The sequence below is a fragment of the Camelus bactrianus genome, chromosome 21 (genome assembly GCF_048773025.1).
Source record: "Camelus bactrianus isolate YW-2024 breed Bactrian camel chromosome 21, ASM4877302v1, whole genome shotgun sequence".
Lineage (NCBI taxonomy): Eukaryota > Metazoa > Chordata > Mammalia > Artiodactyla > Camelidae > Camelus > Camelus bactrianus.
The window spans coordinates 20,171,885-20,198,016 of NC_133559.1; the positions used below are offsets into that span (position 1 = coordinate 20,171,885).

General features: G+C 36.2%; 1 protein-coding gene across 3 annotated transcripts in view; it reads left to right on the forward strand.

Moving 5' to 3' along the window:
* Nucleotides 1–26,132, forward strand: part of SUCO (SUN domain containing ossification factor) — an 84,256-nt gene that overhangs the window by 6,943 nt on the left and 51,181 nt on the right. For all 3 annotated transcript variants that reach the window (XR_006725449.2, XM_010956693.3, XM_045517845.2), the window contains 5 exons: nucleotides 20,441–20,549; nucleotides 22,202–22,312; nucleotides 24,378–24,532; nucleotides 25,498–25,635; nucleotides 25,863–26,013. Coding sequence is in view for 2 of the 3 variants with exons in the window: in XM_010956693.3 (XP_010954995.2) it covers nucleotides 20,441–20,549; nucleotides 22,202–22,312; nucleotides 24,378–24,532; nucleotides 25,498–25,635; nucleotides 25,863–26,013 (664 nt within the window). In the remaining variant the exon portion in view is untranslated. The remainder of the gene's footprint in view (nucleotides 1–20,440; nucleotides 20,550–22,201; nucleotides 22,313–24,377; nucleotides 24,533–25,497; nucleotides 25,636–25,862; nucleotides 26,014–26,132) is intronic.

Sequence of the window (26,132 nt, forward strand, 5' to 3'; positions counted from 1 at the left end):
TAGCTAATATCTAGTGCTTTGTAATGAAAGGAAAGAGAAATTTATTAAAAATTTAAGTGCTTTATTGTTCTCTCAAGCCATCTTAAATAGAAACGCTTACATGTTTGAAATACTTTTGTTTGGTAGTTTATACATAACTGGGAAAAACCAAAATAACCTTTGTTTGAAACATAATATGTACGTGTTGCAGATTGTACTTCAGTGCCAGGTGTATGTTATCTGTTTTGTTTTCAAGGCCATGTTTTAAAATATTTTCAAAAAGAAAAATTGTACATGTCTCAAGGGAACAGAAATTGCTTTTGAGTATTTCCAGTTTAAGAATGTCAATCCCTTGGGATGAACTTGTTTCATAAATACAGATTTTTTTTTCATTTTTCAGTTTTATTAGGTAGAATTGTTAGTTTGACTGCACATATACAATATATTGCATGTAAATGCATATACACAATATTCTGCACTTTTTTATATTTACGTATATGTAAATATATGTTTCTGAGAACTTTTAGAGCTTTAGCTTTTTAAACTTACATAGTTACCAAAGGAATAAAGCCAATCACAAAATAAAAATTAATTTAAAAAGATACATAGACCTCACTATTAACAGCAACATTATTTATAATTGCCAAGATATGGAAGCATCCTAAGTGCACATCAATAGATAAATGGATAAAGTAGATGCAGCATATATATGTAATGGAATACAACTCACTCATAAAAAGATATTTTGCCATTTGCGGCCCTTCGTTCACTTTTTTTTTTTTCACTTCAAAAAACCAGAATTTTATAACTGATATACACATTTCCATTGCATCAAAAAGAACAAAATACCCAGAAATAAATTTAACCAAGGAGGTTACCTATACTCTGAAAACTGTAAAACATTGATGAAGGAAATTGAAGATGATACAAAGAAATGGAAAGCTATCTTGTGCTCCTGGATTGGAAGAATCAACATTATCAAAATGGCTGTACTACCCAAAACAATCTATAGATCCAGCACAACCCCTGTCAAAATATTCACGATATTCTTCGCAGAATTAGAACAAACAATTTCAAAATTTATATGGGACCCTAAAAGACCCCAAACTGCTAAAGCAGTCTTTTGTAAGTTTTTCCCCCCCTCTTCTTTTTGTTGTCTTTTCTTATGGTTTGATGACTAGAGAAGTTCCTTTAACATTTGTTGTAAAGTTGGTTTGGTGGTGCTGAAATCTTTTAGCTTTTGTTTATTTGTGAAGCTTTTGATTTTTCCAGCAAATCTGAGCTAGAGTCTTGCTGAATAGAGTATTATTGGTTGTAAATTTTTCCCTTTCATCACTTAAAATATATCATGCCACTCCCTTCCAGCCTGTAGAGTTCCTGCTGAAAAATCAGCTGATAACCTTATGGGAGTCCCTTTGTATGTTATTTGTTGCTTTTCTCTTGCTAATTTTAATATTTTATCCTTATCCTTAATTTTTGTCAATTTGATTACTATATGCCTCAATGTGTTCCTCTTCAGTTGATCTCTGTGCTTCTTGGACTTGGGTGACTTTTTCCTTTCCCAAGTTGGGGAAGTTTTTGGTTATTCTCTCTCCAAAAACTTTCTCAAGTCCTTTCTCTCTTCTTTTTCTGGGAGCCTGAGTTTTCTTAAAGGATCCTCATTTCTTTTCATTCTTTTTTTCTTTTTTCTGTTCTGCAGTAGTGATTTCCACTAATCTGTCTTCTAGCTAATTGATCTATTCTTCTGTCTCATTTAGTCTATTCTTTGTTCTTAAGGTGTGTTATTCATTTCAGTGATTTTATTCAACTCTGAGTATTCTTTATATTGCCCAACTCTTTGCTAGAAACTTCACTCTGTGCATCTATACTCCTCTTGAGTTCTCTGAAATCTTTTCCATCATCACTTTAAACTCTTTCTCAGATAAATTGCCTATCTCCTCATCGCTTATTTCTTCTTCTGGGATTTTATATTGTGCCTTGGCCTGGGAGATATTCCTCTGCCACCTCATATTGTCTGTCTTTCTATTTGTATTTTTAGGTAAGTTAGTGCCTCATATTGCCTGTCTTTCTATTTGTATCTTTAGATAAGTTAAATGTTTCTCGACCTTGGAGTGGTGGCCCTCTGTGGGAGAGGTCCTATGTGTCCCAGCAGTACACTCCTCTCTTGTACCCAAGGGCCAGGGTCCTAATGTAGAGTCTGCCCTTGCTTATGGATTCCTTCCACAAGTTTTGGGGTTGTTGTTTTCTTATTTCTGATGTCTGCCCCAGGTAGGTGAGTCTGGTTTCCTGGCAGGAGGTGCCTGCCCACTACTGGGTGAAACATGGTCCTGGACCTCTGGTGGGTAGGGCTGTGTCTAGAGATGTTTGTGGCTTAAGAATTCTGCTGATGGGTTGGGCTGTGTTCCCATCCAGTATGTTGTTTGGCCTGAGGCTTCCTTGTAGGCTGTTGGGTAGAGCTAGGTCTTGGTGCTAATGATCCTATCAAGATGTCAGCCTCCATGAAAGCTCATGTAGATGAACACAGCCGGAATGTTCGCCACCAGCTTTTATGTCCCCTGGGTGAGCTGCAGCTATCCCCTACGTCCCCAGGAGACCTTCCAAAACCAGCAGGCAGGTCTGGCCCAGGTTCCCATGAAATCACTGCCTCTGCCCTTGGACCTGGTGCACTCAAGATTCTGTGTACACTTCCCAAGAGAATGAAGTCTCTGTTTCCTTCAGTCCCATGGGGTTCCTGGAGCCAAGCCCTGCTGGCCTTCAAAACCAAATGTTCTGAGGCCTCCTCCTCCTCCCAATGCCAGAACCCCGGGCTGGGGAGCCTGATATGGGGCTTAGAACTCTCACTCCTTTGGGAAGGCCTCTGTGACTTAATTATCCTTCAGCTTGTGGGTCACCCACCGAGAGGGTATGGAGCCCTAATTATATGAGCGCCCCCTACCGTTCTGCTGTGGTTCCCTCTTTATGTTTGCAGTTGAAGAAGATCTTTTTGCTACATTCCAGTCTTTCTCAATGGTTATTTAGCAGGCAGTTGTGGTTTTGTTGTAGTTGCGAGGAGCGGTGAGCTCGTGGTCCTACCACCGCGCCATCTTGACCAGAAATCTCACAAATGTATCTTCTCCCCCAGCCCCTCCACCCTCTCCCCATCGAAATGCTTCAAATCTCATCTACAGATTATTTTTGAAAGGAAGTTTGATTTTTATTTTAGGACTTTGTTTTTGTAATGAATCAGTAGATAAAGTTATTTTATATTTTATGTAAAAGACGTAAAAGTAACACCTAGCTTTGTTAGAATATGTTTCGTAGCATTAACATGGCTCATAAGTACTAACCTCAGTTTGTATTTCTTGTTACGAAGTATTTGAAATCGATAACAGGAGAACACATGTAAAGTGTTTAAAAACAATGCTTTGTGCATAGTAAGCTCTCTTACAGAAGTTCTTGTTATCCATTCATGGGTACTTTGGTAGAAGTTGGATTCTAGGCTGAGGTATCAGAATTCAGAAATTGGAATCTATACGTTTGTTCAAAATATTATTTGGCTACAAACAATGTATTTGGTGTGGTGGGGATTGCTGAAGCAGCAGGAGACTTGAGCTCTGCCCTCAGGAGTATAGAAGCTGTTTGTCAAAATACAGATAAGTACTAGTGTAGTGGAAAGGGCATAAAACTAAGGTAGAGCTTGATAGTAACGCTTTCTTTTCAATATTAACGGTGAACAGTTACTGGGCGTTCTTTCTGTTCTAAGTGCTTTATGTACACTTTTTTATCCTTATTAAACTCTTTTGATATAGATACCATATTAAAGATGAAGAAAGTCACAAAGAAGTTAACCATCTTGCCTAAGGTCTCAGTAAGCAGTGAGCCAGAATTTTAAGTAGGCTGAGGCTGAGCCTGTAGTCTTGACCACAACCCTAACCCTATGCTGCTTGTAGGCTGGTAAATGGCCTTAGGCAAGTTTCTCTTCCTTTTCTTTGTGTCAATTTTCGTATCTAAAAATAGGGCTGACTTGACTGGCTCAACAAGGAATGAATATTAGAATTATTCTGAAGCTTTAAAAAAAATACATACCTAGGGCTCTTACATTGAAGATTCTGAGTAAGTTTGGGATATTCTCTTGTTCAATACAGTCATTACTACCAAATGAAATGAATTCTGAGAGGTTTTTTTTGTACTTTAACATTCTAAGATATCTGATTTGAACATTAGTGAATAATATGAAAAGCTGAATTGTTTAGTAGGTGCTTAAAGAAGGGAAAAACTGGATTGGAGTTGTCAGGGAAGACTTGGGCTTAAGGGAAATGACAAATGGTCCACAGACTTTGCTTCTATGGAATACAGGTGCTTCATGAACTGAAATAAGGTATACTGGTGCTGTTAATATGAATAATGGCCTTTTCCTAGTTTGTGTGTATGTGCGTGTGAATGCGCGCGTGTGTGTGTATGTGTGTGTTTGCGTGTCTGCCTGCCTGTAGTGGGCAGATAGTATTTAATTGTCAAAGAGAAAGAGTTATGAGTAAAAGAAAGAGTTATGAGTAAAAGAGACAATGTACTTGATATGGGCGGGAGTGATAGCAAGCAGACAAGCCTGAGGAGAAAATAAAAGCTGAAGTTGGCCCTGAGTATCTGTGGGGGCTTGATTTCAGGACCCCCGAGCAGGCACTTATGTAAAGCGGCGTAGTACACTCAAACCCTCCGTATGCTTGGATGTGGAACCTGTGGATAAAGAGGGCTGACTTTATTTTGGAGATTGTGATGGGTTTTGCAAACTGAACAGGGAGTTAGCCAGTAAGAATCCAGCAAAAGTGGTATTTGGAGAATGTTATTTTGACATTATTGTGCTAGCTACATCTCAGAGGAGAAAGACTGCAGGGAAAAATACTAAATAAAAAGCAATTGGAGTAATGCAGCTTGTCATAACAAGGGCTTAACTTGGTGGTAAAAATGAAGAGGGTGCAGAGAGCAGAGATTCTTTTTTTTTTGGCCATTTATTTATTTATTTTTTTATGTTTCCATTTCTTTTTTTTTTTAACATTTTTTATTGATTTATAATCATTTTACAATGTTGTGTCAAATTCCAGTGTTCAGCACAATTTTTCAGTCATTCATGGACATATACACACTCATTGTCACATTTTTTTCTCTGTGAGTTATCGTAACATTTTGTGTATATTTCCCTGTGCTATACAGTGTAGTCTATTCTACAGTTTTGAAATCCCAGTCTATCCCTTCCCACCCTCCACCCCGCTGGTAACCACAAGTCTGTATTCTCTGTCTGTGAGTCTATTTCTGTCCTTTATTTACGCTTTGTTTTTGTTTGTTTTTGTTTTTGTTTTTGTTTTTTAGATTCCACATATGAGCGATCTCATATGGTATTTTTCTTTCTCTTTCTGGCTTACTTCACTTAGAATGACATTCTCCAGGAGCATCCATGTTGCTGCAAATGGCATTATGTTGTCGGTTTTTATGGCTGAGTAGTATTCCATTGTATAAATATACCACCTCTTCTTTATCCAGTCACCTGTTGATGGACATTTAGGCTGTTTCCATGTTTTGGCTATTGTAAATAGTGCTGCTATGAACATTGGGGTGCAGGTGTCATCCTGAAGTAGATTTCCTTCTGGATACAAGCCCAGGAGTGGGATTCCTGGGTCATATGGTAAGTCTATTCCTAGTCTTTTGAGGAATCTCCACACTGTTTTCCATAGTGGCTGCACCAAACTGCATTCCCACCAGCAGTGTAGGAGGGTTCCCCTTTCTCCACAGCCTCTCCAGCATTTGTCATTTGTGGATTTTTGAATGACGGCCATTCTGACTGGTGTGAGGTGATACCTCATTGTAGTTTTGATTTGCATTTCTCTGATGATGAGTGATATTGAGCATTTTTTCATGTGCTTTTTGATCATTTGTATGTCTTCCTTGGAGAATTGCTTGTTTAGGTCTTCTGCCCATTTTTGGATTGGGTTGTTTATTTTTTTCTTATTGAGTCGTATGAGCTGCTTATATATTCTGGAGATCAAGCCTTTGTCGGTTTCACTTGCAAAGATTTTCTCCCATTCCGTAGGTTTTCTTCTTGTTTTATTTCTGGTTTCCTTTGCTGTGCAGAAGCTTGTAAGTTTCATTAGGTCCCATTTGTTTATTCTTGCTTTTATTTCTTCTAGGAGAAAATTTTTGAAATGTATGTCAGATAATGTTTTGCCTATGTTTTCCTCTAGGAGGTTTATTGTATCTTGTCTTATGTTTAAGTCTTTAATCCATTTTGAGTTGATTTTTGTATATGGTGTAAGGGAGTGTTCTAGCTTCATTGTTTTACATGCTGCTGTCCAGTTTTCCCAACACCATTTGCTGAAGAGACTGTCTTTATTCCAATGTATATTCTTGCCTCCTTTGTCAAAGATGAGTTGACCAAAAGTTTGTGGGTTCATTTCTGGGCTCTCTATTCTGTTCCATTGGTCTATATGTCTGTTTTGGTACCAATACCATGCTGTCTTGATGACTGTAGCTCTATAGTATTGTCTGAAGTCTGGGAGAGTTATTTCTCCAGCCTCTTTCTTTCTCTTCAGTAATGCTTTGGCAATTCTAGGTCTTTGATGGTTCCATATGAATTTTATTATGATTTTTTCTAGTTCTGTGAAATATGTCCTGGGTAATTGGATAGGGATTGCATTAAATCTGTAGATTGCCTTGGGCAGTGTGACCATTTTAACAATATTGATTCTTCCAATCCAAGAGCATGGAATATCTTTCCATTTTTTAAAGTCTTCTTTAATTTCCTTCATCAATGGTTTATAGTTTTCTGTGTATAATTCTTTCACCTCCTTGGTTAGATTTATTCCCAGATATTTTATTACTTTGGGTGCTATTTTAAAGGGGATTGTTTCTTTACTTTCTTTTTCTGTTGATTTATCGTTAGTGTAAAGAAATGCAACTGATTTTTGAACGTTAATTTTGTAACCTGCTACCTTGCTGAATTCTTCAATCAGCTCTAGTAGCTTTTGTGTGGACCTTTTAGGGTTTTCTATATATAGTAACATGTCATCAGCATATAATGACACTTTTACCTCTTCTTTTCCAATTTGGATCCCTTTTATTTCTTTCTCTTGCCTGACTGCTGTGGCTAGGACTTCCAGGACTATGTTGAATGGGAGTGGTGATAGTGGGCATCCTTGTCTTGTCCCAGATTTTAGTGGGAAGCTTTTGAGTTTTTCACCATTGAGTACTATGCTGGCTGTAGGTTTGTCATATATAGCTTTTATTATGTTGAGATATGTTCCCTCTATACCCACTTTGGCGAGAGTTTTTATCATAAATGGGTGTTGAATTTTATCAAATGCTTTTTCTGCATCGATTGAGATGATCATGTGGTTTTTGTCCTTTCTCTTGTTAATGTGATGTATTACACTGATTGATTTGCGTATGTTGAACCAGCCTTGTGTCCCTGGGATGAACCCCACTTGGTCATGATGTATAATCTTTTTTATGTGTTGTTGGATTCTATTTGCTAAAATTTTGGTGAGGATTTTGGCGTCTATGTTCATCAGTGATATTGGCCTATAATTCTCTTTTTTTGTAGTGTCTTTGCCTGGTTTTGGTATCAGGGTGATGATGGCTTCATAGAATGAGTTTGGGAGTATTCCCTCCTTTTCAGTCGTCTGGAAGAGTTTGAGAAGGACTGGTATGAGTTCTTCTTTGTATGTTTGGTAGAATTCCCCGGTGAAGCCGTCCGGTCCTGGACTTTTATTTGTAGGGAGGTTTTTAATTGCTATTCTATTTCCTTTCTAGTGATCGGATTGTTCAAGTGTTCAGATTCTTCTTGATTCAGTTTTGGTGGACAGTATGTTTCCAGAAACTTGTCCATCTCCTCTAGGTTATCCAGTTTGGTTCCATATAGTTTTTCATAATATTCTCGTATGATATTCTGTATTTCTATTTTGTTTGTTGTAATTTCTCCATTTTCCTTTCTTATTTTGCTAATTTGTGCTCTCTCTTTTTTCTTCTTTGTGAGTTTGGCCAGAGGTTTGTCGATTTTATTTACTTTTTCAAAAAACCAGCTTTTGGTTTGGTTGATTTTTTTCTATGGTCTTGTTAATCTCTATCGTATTTAATTCCTCTCTGATCTTTATTATTTCCTTCCTTCTGCTGCTTTTTGGGGCTTTTTGTTCTTCTTTTTCTAATTCATTCAGGTGGTGGGTTAAATTGTTTATTTGAGATTGTTCTTCTTTTTTGAGGAAGGCCTGTATCGCTATAAACTTCCCTCTTAGCACTGCCTTTGCTGTGTCCCATAGGTTTTGAGTGGTTGTGCTTTCATTATCATTTGTCTCAAGGTATTTTTTAATTTCAGCTTTGATTTCCTCATTGATCCATTGTTTTTTCAATAACATATTGTTTAATCTCCATGCTTTCCTTTTTTTTCTCCTGTGTTTCTCTGTTGTTGATTTCCAGTTTCATGGCATTGTGGTCAGTAAAGATGCTTGAGATAATTTCTATCTTCTTAAAATTGTTGAGGTTTCTTTTGTGCCCAAGTACATGATCGATCCTGGAAAATGTTCCATGTGCACTTGAAAAGAATGTATATCCTATTTTTGGGGGGTGTAATGCTCTGAAAATATCCACCAAATCTAGTTTTTCTATTGTAGTATTTAATTTCTCTGTTGCCTTGTTTATTTTCTGTCTGGAAGATCTGTCTAGTGATGTTAATGCAGTGTTAAAATCTCAACTATGATTGTATTCCCATCAATATCCCCCTTTATCTCTGTTAGTAATTCTTGTATGTACTTAGGTGCTTCTATATTGGGTGCATATATATTAACGAGTGTAATATCCTCATCTTGTATCACTCCTTTAATCATTATAAAATGTCCTTCTTTATCTTTCTTTATGGACTTTGTTTTAAAGTCTATTTTGTCTGAAATCAGTACTGCAACACCTGCTTTTTTGGCTTTTCCATTTGCATGGAATATCCTTTTCCATCCTTTCACTCTCAATCTATATGTGTCCTTCTCCCTAAAGTGGGTCTCTTGTATGCAGCATATTGAAGGTTCTTGCTTTATTATCCAGTCTGCCACTCTGTGTCTTTTGACTGGAGCATTTAGTCCATTAACATTTACAGTAATTAATGATAGATGTGTGTTTATTGCCATTTTGAACTTATCTTTGCAGTTGAATTGGTATATCCTCTTTGTTCCTTTCTTCTTCCTTTTGTGGTTTGGTAATTTTCCTTTGTATTATCATGGATTTTATTTAATTTTTGTGACTCCTTTGTAAATTTTTGGCTTGTGGTTACCCTTTTTTGTAAATCTATCAACCCATTACTATAACTGTTTTTATTAAACTGATAGTAACATGATCTCAAACCCATCCTACTGTTAAAAAAATTTAAAAAAGAAAGAAAAAAAATATTCTATATTTCCCTGCCTCCCTCTCCCACTCTCAGTGATTTGTATGTCTTCTTTTATAATTTCATGTTTACTTTATTTGTAATTCATGAGTTATCACCTTTCCAGTTGTGTGTTTCTCATTTCTGTAGCATCCTGCTGCTTTTCTATTTAGAATAGCCCTTTCAATACTTCTTTTAGCATGGGTTTAGTGTTGCTAAACTCCTGCAGCTTCTTTTTGTCTGTGAAACTCTTTATTTCTCCTTCTATCCTCAAGGATAACCTTGCTGGATAAAGGATCCTAGGCTGCATCTTTTTTTTCATTCAGGGCTTTGAATATATCTTGCCACTCCCTTCTGGCCTGTAGTGTTTGTGTAGAGAAATCAGCTGAGAGCCTTATGGGGGTTCCCTTGTAACTTACTCTTTGCTTTTCTCTTGCTGCCTTTAGAATCATTTCTTTATCCTTGACTCTGGCCATCTTGATTATGATATGTCTTGGTGTGGGTCTATTTGGGTTCTTCCTGTTTGGGACCCTCTGAGCTTCCTGTACTTGGATATCTGATTCCTTCTTTAAGTTTGGGAAGTTTTCAGTCACGATTTCTTCAAAAACCTTTTCAATCCCCTTTGATCTTTCTTCTCCTTCTGGGACCCCTATTATGCGAAGATTGGGACGCTTTATATTATCCCATAGGTCCCTTATGCTATTTTCATTATTTTTTATTTGCTTCTCTTGTAGTTCTTCTGAATGGGTGCTTTCTATTGCCCTGTCTTCTAGATCACTAATTCGTTCCTCTGCATTATCTAGTCGGCTTTGCACAGCTATTAGATCATTCCTCATCTCTGTCAATGAGTTTACCCATTCTACTTGGCTCTTCTTTATAGCTTCAATTTCATTTTTGACATATTTTATATCTCTGAACACTATCTCTTTTAATTCCTTCAGCAATTTGATCACTCCTTTTTTGAAATCTTGATCTAGTAGGCTATCGATGTCTATTTCGTTGATCTTTCTTTCAGGGGATTTCTCTTGTTCTTTTAATTGGGAAAGGTTTTTCTGCTTCTTCATCTTGCTCATACCTCTTTGGCACTGTGGTTTATGGAGTATCAGTTGTTTATTTTGGTCCTTAAGGATTTTATCTATCTAATCCCTATTTAGGAATAGAACTTAGGAAAAAAAGAAAAAAAAATAGAAAGAATTTTAAAAGAAGGGAGAAAGAGGGTTTGAAAACAGTGTATAATGAATAATAGAAGAGTGAGTTGAAGCAGAGTATTAATCGGGTTGAGACGTCCTTTTAAAACCTTTACAAAAAAGGGGGGGGGGGAGATGCATAGATGTATTTGAAACCTGTGTCTAATCAATAGCAGGACATCCAAACCCAAGAGAAATAGAAATGAATTAAGAAGTAAAGATTAAGAGAGTAATAGAAAATAGAACAGGTAAAAACAGATTTTAAAAAAAGGGGGCGGGGGGTTGTCAGTGTTCTCCTGGAGTCTGTGTGCTTTTAATGTGAAGTCTTTCTGTCTTCGTCCTGTTTTGGAAGCTCAGCTTGCTGTTTTCAGAGGCCCTCCGTTGGCGCCCTCTTCTGTGCTGCTCCCAGCACCTGTCGGCAAGCAGATCGCGCCTCCTCCTAACACTGGGTCAGGTGCAGCTCTCTGCTGTGGGCGGGCGGGTAGCTGCCCCTCCGGATGCCGCAGTCAGATGTTGCAGACTGGCCAGGTAGGAGGGCGGGTCGTGCCCCCTCCCAGCACCTCGGTCAGGGGCTGTGTTCCTGCCCGAAAGGCGGGGGGGGGGGGCCGCTCTCCCTCTACCTGCGCCGCTGGTAGCTCCGCTCTCTGTGCGGCTGCGCGCTCCGCCCTGGTCGGCGCTCCGCAGGTGGGCTCGGGGAAGACCGAGGGACAGCCCTGTCCCTGCTCCGAGCCAGAACCCAGCTCCTTGGTTGTCTTTGTGGAGCAAGTTCTCTGAGGGACAAGGACGGAAGGATCCTATCTGCCCTGGGCTGCAGGCCAGTCTCAGTCTGGCCTTTGAGGCTGCTAAGCCCTTCGGTGCGGATGCAGGTTTCGCCCCCGCCCCCGCCTGGGTGCTAAGCGCCGGAGGATATGGCGGCTGTGCCTGAGCCCCGCCTCTCTTCCCCCGAAAACTTTCCGCGGGTTTTAAGAGATGGGGGTGTGCACCCTTCCTCCGAGAGCACATCGACCTTGCTGTTTTATGGAGGGCCCAGGTTGTTCTGCCCTGTGCACCCACAGCCACGGCGCGCAGCCCCTTGCGTTCCCCCGGGGCTGCCTCCGTGCAGCCACTTCCGTCCTCCGCCCGGCTTGTGCAGCCTGGCCCTGCCCGCCGCTGCCGGCCGCGTCTCAGGCTGGGTGTCGGGGGGACGCTCTGTGCCCGTTTAACTTAGTTCTGTTAGTCAAGGGCTGCTCTGTACAGATCGGAGCCTCGGAGGCTCCCCCTCCGTCCCGCTGGCCTCTCAGATGGAGAGGGGAGACCCAGCGAGCGAGCGCCAGTCCTCCTTTGCCGCTCCCTCCCCGCGGGACCCGTCCCGCGCTGCTTTGCCTTTTGTTCTTTCTTTTTTCCTTTTCTCCTACCAGATTTTTGGCGTCTTTATCTTTTGTAGAGGGCGATGTTCTGTCGGAGTTCCACAGGTGCTCTGGTTGGCTGAGTGGGTCTGTAGATGTGGGTCTTGGTGTATTTGTGGGAGAGGGTGACCTGCGAGCGTCCTTCTACTCCGCCATCTTCTCCGTCTTGAGAGCAGAGATTCTAAGAAGGAAATGATCTGATTTGGTGATAGGTTGGCAAGCTGGTAATACAATATGGCACAAATAGCATTGGATTCAAAAGCACTGGTTTTTAGTTTGCCTCTAACTAGCTGTTGGTCTTCAACACCACTTTTCTGTCATCCATCTCAATGTCAAGAGGTGTTTACTAAGTCTTCTGTGTGCTGTGTTCTGTGCAGGACTCTGGTGGACAAAACAGACAAAATAGCTGCTTTCCTGGAGCCTACTGTGGTTGAGAGAGTAAATTCTAGGGTTTAAAATTATGAATCTGAAATAAAATTCAAGGAAAGAAGAAAAGTTAATTTTATTTTTAACTTGGGCAACTAGAAGAATTGGAGGTATTAGAAAAGAACTGGAAGAGTTGCAAAGGATTTGAAAGCAGAAAGAGCTGTTGGTTGAGGTGAGTAGACTGTCCTAGTGGAGACGTTTTATGGGTACTTAAAAATGCAGACTTCAGTACAGATAAGATTTGGGCTAGAGTTGTTCTCATAGTAGGGATCATTTCTGTAACAGAACATTTGATTGAACATGGAGCTTCTGTAGATACTTAGAGCAAAGAAAGGTGCCAAGCAAAGTAAAGCTCTATGGGGAAGGAGAAAACTAGTTTGAAGTGAAAGGTGAAGAGTTTTAAGGAGGTCATTTGAGTGGTCAGCCATATAAAAGCCTCAGCCTGAAAAGCTTGAAAATTGAGAAAAGGACTTTACTTTCAAAAGAGAGGGGTGATTGAAAAGCTTTTGGGAGTGGAACTAGAAGATATGTGGAGAGTTTGCACACATTGTTTGGCAGCCAAAAGAGGTAGAAGAGGCTTGAGTAGCCTCATACATGTATGCTTCCACCCATTCAACACATTTCAATCCCAGGTTGGTTGAATTTGAGGATGTGGAGGGCAGCCTGTAAGGGACTGAGCATCCTTGGATTTTGGTATCTACAGAGGGTCCTGGAACCAGGATTCCTAGGGACAGCTGCTTACACTACTCTGGAATTTGATAAACGAGAAAGAAAAAGGACAGTAGCTGATAACAACAGCTAAGATTTGAGTGCATATTCTGTGCCAGGCTAAGCATTGCACATGCATTATTTCATTTTCCCATTTTACAGTGTTGATATTGAGACACATAGGTTTTGTAATTTGCCCAAGAAATTGCAACTAATAAATGGGGGATTAACACATGAGCCTTTTGCCCTAGCCACTGCACTACAAAGCTTCATATTTCTCTCTTGTGGCTGCTTTCTAAAGCAGGAGGTAAATATTGTTCCTACTTTACCATAGTTCTTAAATTTTTAAGTTATGCTGTAACTAGCCTTGACTAATATCCGTTCTTGAGGAAATGAATTAGTGTTTTTTCTCACCTTTTCATTTATCTGTTGACCAGAGAACATTAAATAAGAAATGTAGCAATACAGGAAGATCATAGGCTTTGGAGAGAGAGGTCTAGGTTTGTAATCACAAGTTGAGTGACCTTAGCCAATTAACTTCTGAGCTTTAGCTTCGTTTAAAAAAAAGTAAAAGTTAGATTAATACTTTAAAGGGCTTGACAAATTTTAAAAAAAGACTGTTTTCTTCTAGAGACATCAGATGCTTAGGATTAGATTGATCATACTCAGTTTATGCCACAGTCTGCGTGGGGCCTCTTTTTTGCTCCATTTGACATCATTACTTTTTTATATTCTGTCATCAGTTTCACTCATCTCTCTCTCCTATTTTAGGCATTTGTGCTAGGTTATACTTGATGTTTTTCCAGTCACCCTTCATGTATTTACCTACATGTGTGTTTTCTTCCAAAATGTTATGTTTATATGTTTTAAAATTTACATAAATGGGATAATGCTGTTAATCTCATTTTTCCTACTTTTATTTTTTTACTTAACAGTTTTTTAAAAACTTGTTTTAGTTACTAGGGTCATCATTAAAATGAATTCTAAGTAGTTAACAATGTGGCAGATGCCTGAGGAAGGCCCGGTGTCATTCATTCATTCATTCAACGGGTATATATTGGGCCCTTTGTGTATAGGCTGCTTCCAAAGAGAGATTTTATGCCAACAAATGCATTTGGGAGTGTTCTGTTCCAGTTGCCTGTCTTTTGCTATCTCAGTACTATACCACTAATTAGAGTGGTTTTGTAATAAATCTTAATTATCTGGCAAGGTGAACCACTTGCCTTTGCCTTTTTTTGGTTAATTCAGTTATTCTTAGACCAGTTTTTCCGTATCATATTTAGAACAGTGGGATCCTTCAGGTATTTTGATAGGAGTTATATTCAAGTAATGAATTTGGGGAGAATTATTATCTTTATGTTGTTGTCAGCAGCTTGGCATCCATGAACATACTAGATCTTAATTTGTCTCTTCATTTTATGATCATTATTAGTTAAAATTATTTCTCTATAAATGATTTTTTTAGGTTAATTTTAAAATTAGTTTGTAATTTTTATGACTGTTAACAGTTTATTTTGTATTTTGTTATTGCTGGGGAGGAAAATATTGACTTTTGCTTTTTATATTTTTTAATTGAAATAATTTACATACAGTGAAATGCACATATATTATTAACTATATAGTTGGATCAGTTTTGACAGTGTGTACATATGTGTAACTCATACCCAACAAGATACAGAACATTTCTGTCACTCCAGAACATTCTCGTATTCTTTTCTAGAGAATTCCCTGGAGCAACCAGTGATTTGATCTCTGTCATCATGAATTAGTTTTGCTAATTCTGGAACTTTATCTATAAGAAATTATACAGTATATATTCTTGTGTCTGGCTTCTTTCACTCAGTATAATGTTTCCAAGGTTTATCCATCTTGTTTCATTCATCAGTAATTTGTTCCTTTTTATTTTGAGACATAGTAGATTGTATGAATATACTACAGTTTGTTTATTCTCCTATTGTTGAACATCTGGGCTGTGTCCAGTTTTTGGCTTTTAGGAAAGCTACTGCGGACATTTTTGTCCACACAGTTTTCATTTCTCTTAAGAAGTATATAAAAGTGGAATTGAAAGTGCTGAAACAGATGGCTGTCATATGCTTTTGGATGTAATTCCCTGAGAAAGACACAATGAGCGATTCCAGCCAGGAGTACATAACCTGAATCTGGTCATGATGAAACATCAAACAGACCTCAAAAAAGGACCATATTATTTAAAAACAAAAGGACTATGTCCTTCAAAAATGTCAATGCCACATAAGATAAAGGCCTTCAGGTTAAAGGAGGCTGAAGACACATGACAGGTGCAGGACATGATCTTAGACTCAGTTCTGTACTTGGGGTGGGGATGGTGGGATGCTGTAATGGTTGCTAGGGATGGTAGGTTACAACATTGTGTCAATATAACATTTACTGAAGATTATAGCATGGTTATGTAAGAGAATTTCCTTATTCTGAGGAAATGCATACAGAGATCTTTAGAGATAAATTACCTTTTGTAGGGAGGGAGGGAGGGCTGTGTGTGCTTGCCATGAGCAAATGGCAAATGTTGGAACCAATGGGTCATAATGTTAACAGTAGGTTCACATGGGTAAAGAGTTGGTGGATGTTCTTTGTACTATGTTGGCAGTTCTTCTGAAAATTTGAAATTACTTCCAAATAAAAAGTGGGGGAAAACGTTTGAGATTTCCTTTTTCTCTATGAAGGTGTTTAATCCACTCAAATTTCTTTGTCAGCTTATGTATACTCTGTGCCAATTTTGCTATTTTTCTAGAAACATCTATTCTACATTTTCAAATATATGGTATATTTGGTTTGCAATATTCCAATTTTAAAAAATCTGTTTTGTCTGTTTATTTCATGCTTTTATAACATATTTTGTTAATTTGTGCCACCAACTCTCCTATATCAGTTTTGCCGGAGGTTTGCCTTTTTAATATTTTCTTCGAAGAACCAACTTTTGGTTTTCTTAGTCTTCTTTGCCTTTTGTTTTGTTTTCTGTTTCAGTGATTTCTGTCCTTACATACTTCCTTTTGTCTTTAGATTTACATTCTCTTATCTTTTAGAGTTGAAAGATTAGTTCTTTTGTTTTCAGTGTTTGACTCCAAGTATGTTCAGAAGGCTTAATTTTCTTGCTATTGTCTTATCTGCATCCCATTAATGTTGACCTGTAGTCTTCTGTAATAATTCATATGTTCTTTATTGTTTCCTCTTTAATCAGAGGATTATTCTGCTGCATAATTTTTCTTTCCAGGCTTTAGGATGTTGTTAGCTGTTGGAATCCTAAATGGCATTCAAATGTGATTTTTACAAGACATTTGATTACATCTACTCTGAAAGTTAATACCTTTCTATAAGACTAATGAATCCATGCCACATTGGTGGGGAGGAATTCACAAAAAAGGGTTTCCAGATTCTATTTTTTGAGTTTGTATGTGTGAGAGAGGGGTGGTGGGTGGGTGAGTTGAGGGGTCGGGGTGGTGGAGTTTATGGGGTGATGGGAAGAGGAATGAAAAGTGAATTTCTTTTCTGCTCTGTGCTACAAAGCAGTTCTCTTCAGAATCCTCATTTATTTAACAGATATTTATTAAGCGCCTAATGTTTCAAATTTTGACTTTGTAGGGAGGGTTTAAAGTAGCTAGGAATACAGAATTGATTCTCAAAGAGTTTAAGTCTGAAAGAGGATATACATGGCACAGAATTAACTTATGAGTGGGAAGTAAGAGAGTACTCATTCTGAACTGAGGGAGAGTGCCAGGGGCTCAGATTGCCATTTATCTTGATTTCTGGTGCTAACTTCCTAAAAGTCTTGAAACTCATTTCATCAGGTTTGGAATTTTCATGGTACAGTTTTTGGAAGTAGTATGGAATCAGACCCACTTAGTCATGCAACAAAGTTCCCTCAGCCATTATAATGTGATCCACTGATTCTTAATGACGGGGCATGCATATCTAATTCACCTGGTAAAACTTGTTGAAAGTAAGGACCCCATTATAGAGATTCATTCTTGTTCAGTAGAGTTGGAGTGGGTTTGGGGTTTTTCATTTTACTTTGGTGATTTAAAATTTCTTGACAATTATTAGTTAATGATCATTTTTATCTATTTTAGACTTTTTATTATAAGGAAAATTAAGGTTATCCTTACAGGTTCATCATTAATTAATATCTGTCCTTAAAAAGGGGCTCATGTTAGAGGTGTTTAAGCAATACTGTTAATAAAGCTATACTTAAAAGAAGAAATAGTGTAGATAAGTAAAGAATGTATTGCATATTAATGGTAAGTGTATTAGGGTTCTTCAGAAAAACAGAACCAATAAGATATATATATAAAATGAGGCACTGGATCACACAATTATGGAAAGTTTGAAGTCCCATAGTCTGCTGTCTGAAAGCTGGAAACCAGGGAAAGCCAGTGGTCTAATTCAGGCCAAGTCTGAAGTCCTTTTAACCAGTGGAGTTGAAGATACAAATCCTAGTCAAAGGGCAGGAGAAGATGAGATGTTTCAGCTCAAATAGTGAGACAGAAGGAAAAAGGGAAAATTCTTTCTTCTTCAGATTTTTGTTCAATTTAGGCCTTCGGAGGATTGGATGATGCCCACTCACTTGGGAGAGCAGTCTACTGAGTCCACTGATTCAAGTACTAATTTCATCAAAAACTCAGAACTTTGGTTAATGGGATTTGATTATGTGATAGTAAAAATAAGGATCATGAGATTTACTGTCTTTTGGCCATCTTCACGCTAACTGAATATTAGGGCTTACACACACATGCACATACATACACATGCAGAATTCTTGATGATAAAACTAATATGTGCTCATAGTAGAAATTCAGAAAGCATAGAGAGGAATAAAGAAAATAAAAGAGCATAACCACCAAAATTCCAAAGTCTACAGTTTTGAATATCTGAAATTTTTTGCTGTCCCAAATTTGTGTATATATCCCTCACACACATGTGTGCGCATACACACACACACACACACAGCTGAGAAACAATGCAAAAGTCTGCAAAAAAAGAAATGTTTAATAAATAATGCTGTATCTATATCAAATTTTGAATAGGCAACATATTCCTGTGGTTCAAAATTCAAAAGACATAGAGGATTCTAGAGTGAAAAATATCCATCTATTGTCCTGTCACCCAGCCACCCAGTTTTCTTCCCTGGAGGTAAACAATGTGGTGCTTTTTTTTTTCCTTTTTAATTCTTCCAGAGAAATTTATGCACATACAGATACCTTTAGTACACATATGGTAGCATAGCATACTGTCTATGTATCTATTAATATTATTATTACTTTAGTTTTAATTTTTATCAAAATATGCATTCATATCAAAAAGTCAGCTCTAAAAGGAATTTTTTGTTTGTTTTTATAAAGAAGCCTTTCTCTCCTCCCTCTTTCCCATTTTTCTTTTTCAAGGAAACCTCTCATCTCTTAGCTGATGAATTTTATATTTACCTGTTTGTCTCTAAAATAATTGCTTTAATGTCAAGTTTAGGTTATTTTACTGCAGATGATCAGATTCTCTAAACCACATGTTGGTAATAATATAGTTTTGTCATAATTTGGGTTAGATCAGTATATAGTGTTTATATTATACTACAGATGATATTCACAGCTGAGCCATGTAATGAAACATGATTCCTTTTCCTTTTCTGTTCTACTTTTCCTTTTTCTATTTGATTCATTTTGTTATATTTACTTGTTTTTCTATTTAATTATAAATTATCTTCCAGTTATAAATCTGTACTTGAGATTTTCAAAGACTCATCAGTTGTGCTATCAATTTCATCCTCCCAAAGAAGACTTTTCCAGAGCTTCTGATAACCTCCAGTTTAATATGATTGCCCTCTGGTCTTTGTGTACAGCTATCCTAGGAATTCTCTTTCCAGTCATCCCTTCCCCTCTCTTATCTCTCTACCATATTGTTGTAATTATTGTGGTTTCATAGTTGTCTAGTTCCTTCACATTACAATCTTCACTCTTCTTATTCTTTATATAGACTTTAAAGTCATTCTAATTTTTAAAGTCTCCTTGTTTGCCACTTCAGTAGTGGTTTTCAAATCTTTCATTTATATTATCTAGAACTGTGTAAAACTGAATTTTTTTCAAGTTAAGGAATTGTCAAATATTGTCACTTCCAAACAGTTCTATTAACGTAGAACATGTACTTGTATATGTATAGAACACTTCTTGCTAAGTTTATATTTAGTATTTTATTGTTGCTGTTATAAATGGGGACTTCTATTAGACCTTATAATTGGTAGTGATGATTTGAGTAGTCTGTTGATTTGTTTCTTAATTTTATACCTATGAGTATAATTTTATACTTGACTTCTTTGAATAGGTGTTTTAGTTTTCTACTTATGTAAACTCATCTGCGATTAATAATTTTACTGTCTCCTATTCCATTTTTACACATTTTTATCCTCATATTATGTAATATTGGTAATAATGGATGTTCTTGTCTTGTTTCAGATCTAAATAGGGGTATTTTTTGGTTTCTTCACCGAGTATGATGCTGGCTTTAGGCTTGTGTACTATGCATGTATGTTTCCCATGTTAAACTCTACCCATTACTATTTCATGGACTTAAAAAATTTTGGTGTTTATGTAAGTTTATCAGATGTCTTTCAGTGATTATGGAGATAGTCATAAGATTTTTTCCTTGATATTTTTGTATGGCAAACTAAATAAATAGATTTTATTATATTGAACCATTTTTGAATATCAGAGCTAAACTCTTGATCATAACAGTGGCTATGTTATATCTTTGGTATGTTACTAGAAACTTAACAGAAAAAGTTTATTTTATTTATTAAAGTTTTGTTTAATGTTTTCTTTACAAGTTTTATGTCTGATTTCATAAATATTAACCTATAGTATTTGTATGTGCTATTTCTGTTAATTTTTGTAATCACTGTTATGTTTCCTATAAAAAATAATCTGGAAGCTTTACTTTTATACTTTGAAATAGTTTAGGTAGGTTTAGAGTTAGCTGTTCTTAAATATTTGGTAGTATGTAAAATATTATTGTCATCTGGTGCTTTCTAACGAAGTTAGCTCTTTGACAACTTTCTTTGTTGCTTCTGTGATAATTATCAGATAGTCCTTTTGTGAAGTTTTTCTATTTTACCTTCATGAAATTCATAATGCCTTACTTGGAGTGTTGGTAACACTTTATATATTTTTTAGGGCATTAAATAAAAAATCTTTGTCTTCTGTATATATATCTCATCATTTAATTGTTAAGTTCGTAAAGGGCATTAGGGTAGGAACCATCTGTTTTTTGCCTCATATTCTAGTCCGTAGTATGGAATATGTTAGCTTAACAACTTTCGCTTTTTGTGTGTGTGTGTGTGTGGTGATGGTGATGGTGATGTTTTACAGGCTTCCCAGTTGGCATGTTTGTTGTAAAGAGAGTTCTTCAGCTTCATCTTACTACTCTCAAGATGATAATTGCGCACTAGAAAATGAAGATGTTCAATTCCAGAAAAAGGTACCTTAAATAAAGTTGACATTGTAATTTATGTAACTGCTTTCTAAAGTTTCCCCAAAACATTGGGAATAAGAGTAATTTCAAAAATACTACGACAATTTTTGGTGGAGGTTTGTAATTTTCCTTGGTATAATCTGAGGAGTTACTCAGTTAATTCTGAAATTAACCTAAGTCTGAGATATTTATATGTTTATTCTTATTACTTATATTTGGAATGTGGTAATATCCTTAGTCCTATAGTAAGGAGAAAAATAGTGCCTGTTCAGAGAACTAAAAACTAGAGCTCTCTTTTTAATGCTTTAACTAGTTAAAGGGTTTCTAAAGAAACCCTAGCCTTATAATTAAAAACTATTAGAAATGAGGATTGTAGAGAGAATAGTGGCCATGTACTTTGTTTAATATAATTGGGTGGAGTGAATAGACAGAGTCCAAAAAAACCTGATGGTCTCTAAATAATTTATTATTTTGTCATTTTAAATGATAAAAGGTGAGTATTGACGTTAGCTGGATTTCGCTTCCCGCCCCCCAATCAATGTACTTATTTTAAATTATAGAAGTCATTTATACTCACTATAAAATATTCATATTTACATCCCATTCCCTTCCCAAAGGAACCACAATTTGCTGTTTCTTGTGAAAACATTCAGACCATTTTCTGTGGGTACAGATATCCTCTGTACACAAATTAATATTTTAATTATTATTAAAATGTCATGTTATAAATATTATGCAAATTGTCTTCCCCAGTAATGTCTCATGGACACTTTGCATGTTGCTATATTCTTCTGAATAGCTACATTTTTATCCCATCATATGGATGTATCACAACTTATTAAACACTTCTTTTTTGACAGACTTTTGCATTGTTTCTCAGCGGTGCGTGTGCATGCATGTTTGTGTATACGTGTGTGTGTGAATGTACAAACTATAATTATACGCCTGGGGTTTTTTTGGAGGGGCATGATATTTAGAGTGGATTATTTAAATTTTTGAGTTATGCAGGATGTATTTCTGGGGTGGAGAACTTAAAACTTTGAAGACTTGCTAAATATCTCTCCAAAAAGGAGTGTAATTTTATGCTTTTATCCACAGTCTATAAGACTTAGAGCTAATCTCTTCTTTGATGAGAAGTCTGAAGGCTAAATGTTGTAAGATTGAATTTAAGCAAAGCATTAAGGAAGGGGGACACTTTCTTTCAGCAAACATTTGGGTACCTAGTTTGTACTCTACAGGTTTAGATAATGATGAATACAAACTTTGCTTTTATGAAACTTATAAGACAAAGTACCCAAAATTCTAACTTGAAAGTGAGTATCAAAAGAGAGATGACACAAAGAACTATATGTACATTCATTTATCAAGTATTTACTGAAGTCTTACTGTGTATCTAACACAGTGCTGGGTGGTAGGACTAAAGAGCTTATTAAGAAATCAAATGATGTTCTTGAACTCATGTAGTGTATATTTGAGGTGAAGTGGTAAGGAGGGTAATGCAGGAAGATCGACAATAATCATATAAGCAACTAAAAGTCATTAAAGTCACAATAAAGTGTTTTGTTTGTAAAGTATAGAGAGATGATCATTCATTTTGCTTCAGGACTATTTTATGAAATAATTTTATCAGTTGGCCTTTTCTCTTCCTTGCAATATAGGATGAAAGAGAGGGACCCATCAATGTTGAATTATCAGGAAAGGTGGGTTCAGACTCACCTGTTCCTCCAGAAGAATACAAATTAAAAGATGACTACGTTGTGAGTGTACAAGTAAGCTATGTTGCTTTGATTTTTAATGATAAGTCTTTTCAAGCCACTTAACAAAATAGAAAACCTCTGTTTGGTCACCATATTGTGTATTACTATTTTTTTCTTTTTGAAGTGCTATGCAACTAGCCTTAAAACTGTTCACCTGCTTAGAGTACTGATTTTGAGAAAATTTGGAATTACATATTTAATAATAAATGTGACTATTTTCTTTGTAGTATAAGTTTGGTTGTAAATCCTCCTTTCCTAGTTTACATTTTGCCTCACTAATAATGTATCTTGTCTCTTCAGATTTTCAAATGTCGGGGGAAATTTTTTCTCTATCTTAAAGAAAATATTTATATGTAGAGCACAGAGTATTTTGATATCATAATTTTATCACTTAGTATGGATTATGAATAATAGGTTGAATATGTTTTTTTCCTTTTTCTCTCATCTTACATCCTAAATATTATTTTTCATTTTGTACACCAGATTTTATGAAATATATTAAAAACTAGACCAGAATGTAAGCTGATCAGAATGCTGAAGCATCTGGAAAGCATTTAATATCAGGAATTACTGAAGGAACTGGGGATGTTTGATCTGGAGAAGAAGGACTAAGGAAAAACTAAATATCTCAAATATTAACAAAACCAAATTTTAGCTTAAAATGAGGGAGAATTCTCTTTAAAAAAATACAGCCAGAGTTATTTTATGAGTTAATTGGGTTATCTAAGGAGATATAGTTTTTTTTTTTTTAATTGGATTCTGAAAGACATTTGACAAAGGTTTGTATATAAGAGTAAAAGAAAAGTGATCTCCGTAGCTCTTCAATTATTAGGCCTGAGCAGTCCTGCCAGTGTTCATTTTCCTAAATTTTTATCATTGTGTCCTTTTGTTCAAATACTTTGAAGTGCTTACTGCATCTCATAGACCTGTGCTGTTCAGTACAGTAGCCACTAGCTACGTGTGGCTGCTGAGCACTGGAAATGTGGATAGTCCAAGTTAAGATTTGCTCTAAGTATAAGATACACATTTTGGAGACTTAGTAAAAGAAAAAAAAAGGTGTAAAATGTCTTAATAAGTTTTTTATAGTGAATGCATGTTGAAATGATAATGCAATATTTGATAATAACGTAATGGTTCTCTTCTCAAGGCCTCTAACATAAAATGCAAACCCATTTATATTCCTTTGCAAATTTTTCATTCCAGTGTAAATAATTTCCCAAATGATTGTGTTTTCTTTCTGCTCCCGTAGCTCTCCTTTTCTTCAGAGTCCTAGTTCTTCTAGTCCATAGTGGTCCTTAGTCTCTTCCTTGAACTGAGCATGAGTACCTCTCACTTGATATTCATTTAGTAAGCATTTAATGTCTCCTGTGTGCTTGATACTGTGTTAGACACTAGGAGCATGAAGATCAAGAAAACATAGTCCTTACTCAAGGGAAAGAGAAATAAATAAGGGCAGCTGAGGTGTTAATAGGTGCTTTGATTAAAGTCTGTACAGAGAACAGTGGAGGCATAAAGAAAGGGGAATGGCTAATTCTGTTTGGGGTTGGTTGTGGGGGAGGAAGTACTGATAGAGGTTTTTAAACATGGTAGATATTAAGTACATTTCAGATTGTGTTTTGGAGGAATGAATGGCCCAGAGCATACAGACCTTGAAGGAGCAGCAAAAATCGTGTATTGCTTTGTAATGTCACTTATACATGCCTAGTGGTGGTGTTTATTGATACACATTATCTTCTAAACTGCTCAGTGGCAAAACCTGTGTACTGTACTGTTTTATACGTTTACATAGGATTGATTTCTGTTTTGCTACTAGCATTAATTAATTATAGTAAGAGGGAAATAATTTGTAAGTCCTGATATAAAATAAGAGATAAGAAAGAAGAAAGACAAGCTCCTTTGTCCTAGTTTATGAAAAGTCATGAAAAATGTTGAAAGAAAGGATTTTTATAAAAGTACATTTTTAGTGAACATTATTTATATTGTTACTTTTGAGACCTGCTTTTTATAATATCCTGTTCAGCTAAAGAGATAGTTTATTAATCTCAACATTTAATATAATTGACTTTTTTATAAACAGAATACAGAATCAAGTAAGTTAAGTCCATCTGTGATTGAGACACTCCCTGCAGTGGATCTTCATGAAGAGTCTTCCAGTGTAGTTGTGAGCAGTGAAAACATTGAAAATATTTCCAGCTCATCTACCTCAGAGATCACTCCAATCTCAAAGCTTGAGTAAGTCATTGCAAAGAAAAAAACAAAAGTATCACCAGATAATAACAGAAAAATTTGTTTGATACTCAAATTTGAATTTTAGGCTATATAGCAGACCTAAGTAATAATGCCTGTGTTTTGTGTTTTTATTACTTTTTAGAGGTAATGATTTTATAATATAATGAGTGTTTATTCTGATGTGTAACTCAGTGAAGTTGATTATATCCCAGCTATGAAGTATCTACATCATATAGGGAAAGTAAGGTTCTTGTTTAAGAAACACAGTACTTACTTGAACAATCTTCCTTATAATTATCAAAAATTCAAATGCCAGATTATTTTTTTTCATTAGATATTACTGTAGCAGTCCATTCATAGTTATGTCTTTGTATGAATAGCTAACTTTTTCAAACTTGATAATAAACATTGAGAATATTTAGGCTTAAGTTTTTCCTTAATTTAATATCTTTTATGTACTTCTAATTCCAGCAATACTACAAAGAGCAAAAAATTTCCTCCTCTAAATACTACATTAAACATTTTCCTTTATCAAATGAGTTAATTTATATAAAATATATAGGACAATATCTGGCACATAGTAAAAATATGTGTGTCAGTATCATTATTTTTATCATCACTACTATTTTTCTATCACAAGCACTTTTTAGATACTTGTTCTCAAGAATATAAGGGACTGGGTTTAACGAGTTGTACACGAAGATGTTACAGTTATCATTTAGAAGTTTGCCCTGGTAAGGGACGAAGAAACAGAAAATATGTTTAGAAATAATGATAGTGCCAAACAAGGCACTAACAGATTATATGATTTAAATCATTACATGATTTTAAATATTTGAATTCTTGAAAACTGTCTGCAGAACTGTAAAGCCTTCTTCTCTGGCTTTGATTTGTTTTCAGAATCACTATTATCACTTTTAATGTATGCTATTAAATTGTCAGATTGTCTTTTTTGTTTCTGTTTTTAGTGAAATAGAAAAATCTGGTACTATTCCTATAGCCAAGCCAAGCGAAACTGAGCAATCTGAAAGTGATTGTGATGTTGGTGAGGCTCTTGGTGCAAATGATCCGGTTGACCAGCCTTCCTTTGTCAGTCCACCTGAAAGGTTGGTGTGAGACATTGTCCTTTGTATGATTCTGTAATAAACAGCAGTGTCATGTTTGAGTAGACTTTGGTGCATGTGTAATTCCTCTTTATGATAGAAAGAAAGCTGATCCCTCTGTAGTCCTTTCTTGGTTTACTTTGTATTCATGTATGCTTATAATGGTTTAGATTGCATATATTTGTTCAGCTAACATTTGTTTACTTAATATGTCTTTTGGTTTCAAATAGCCTTGTTGGACAGCATATAGAAAATGTGTCATCTTCACATGGCAAAGGAAAAATAACAAAATCAGAATTTGAGTCAAAAGTTTCATCAGGTGATCAGGGTGGTGGTGATCCAAAATCTGCATTAAATGCTTCAGATAATTTAAAAAATGAGGTAGGTAAATAACTTGCACTATCTCCTACTTAATTATACAATGCATTTTTGTTATTAGCTAATCTTATAATTCGCTAACCATATTTGCCATAAAGTTAGGGAATCAGCAGTTAATGACG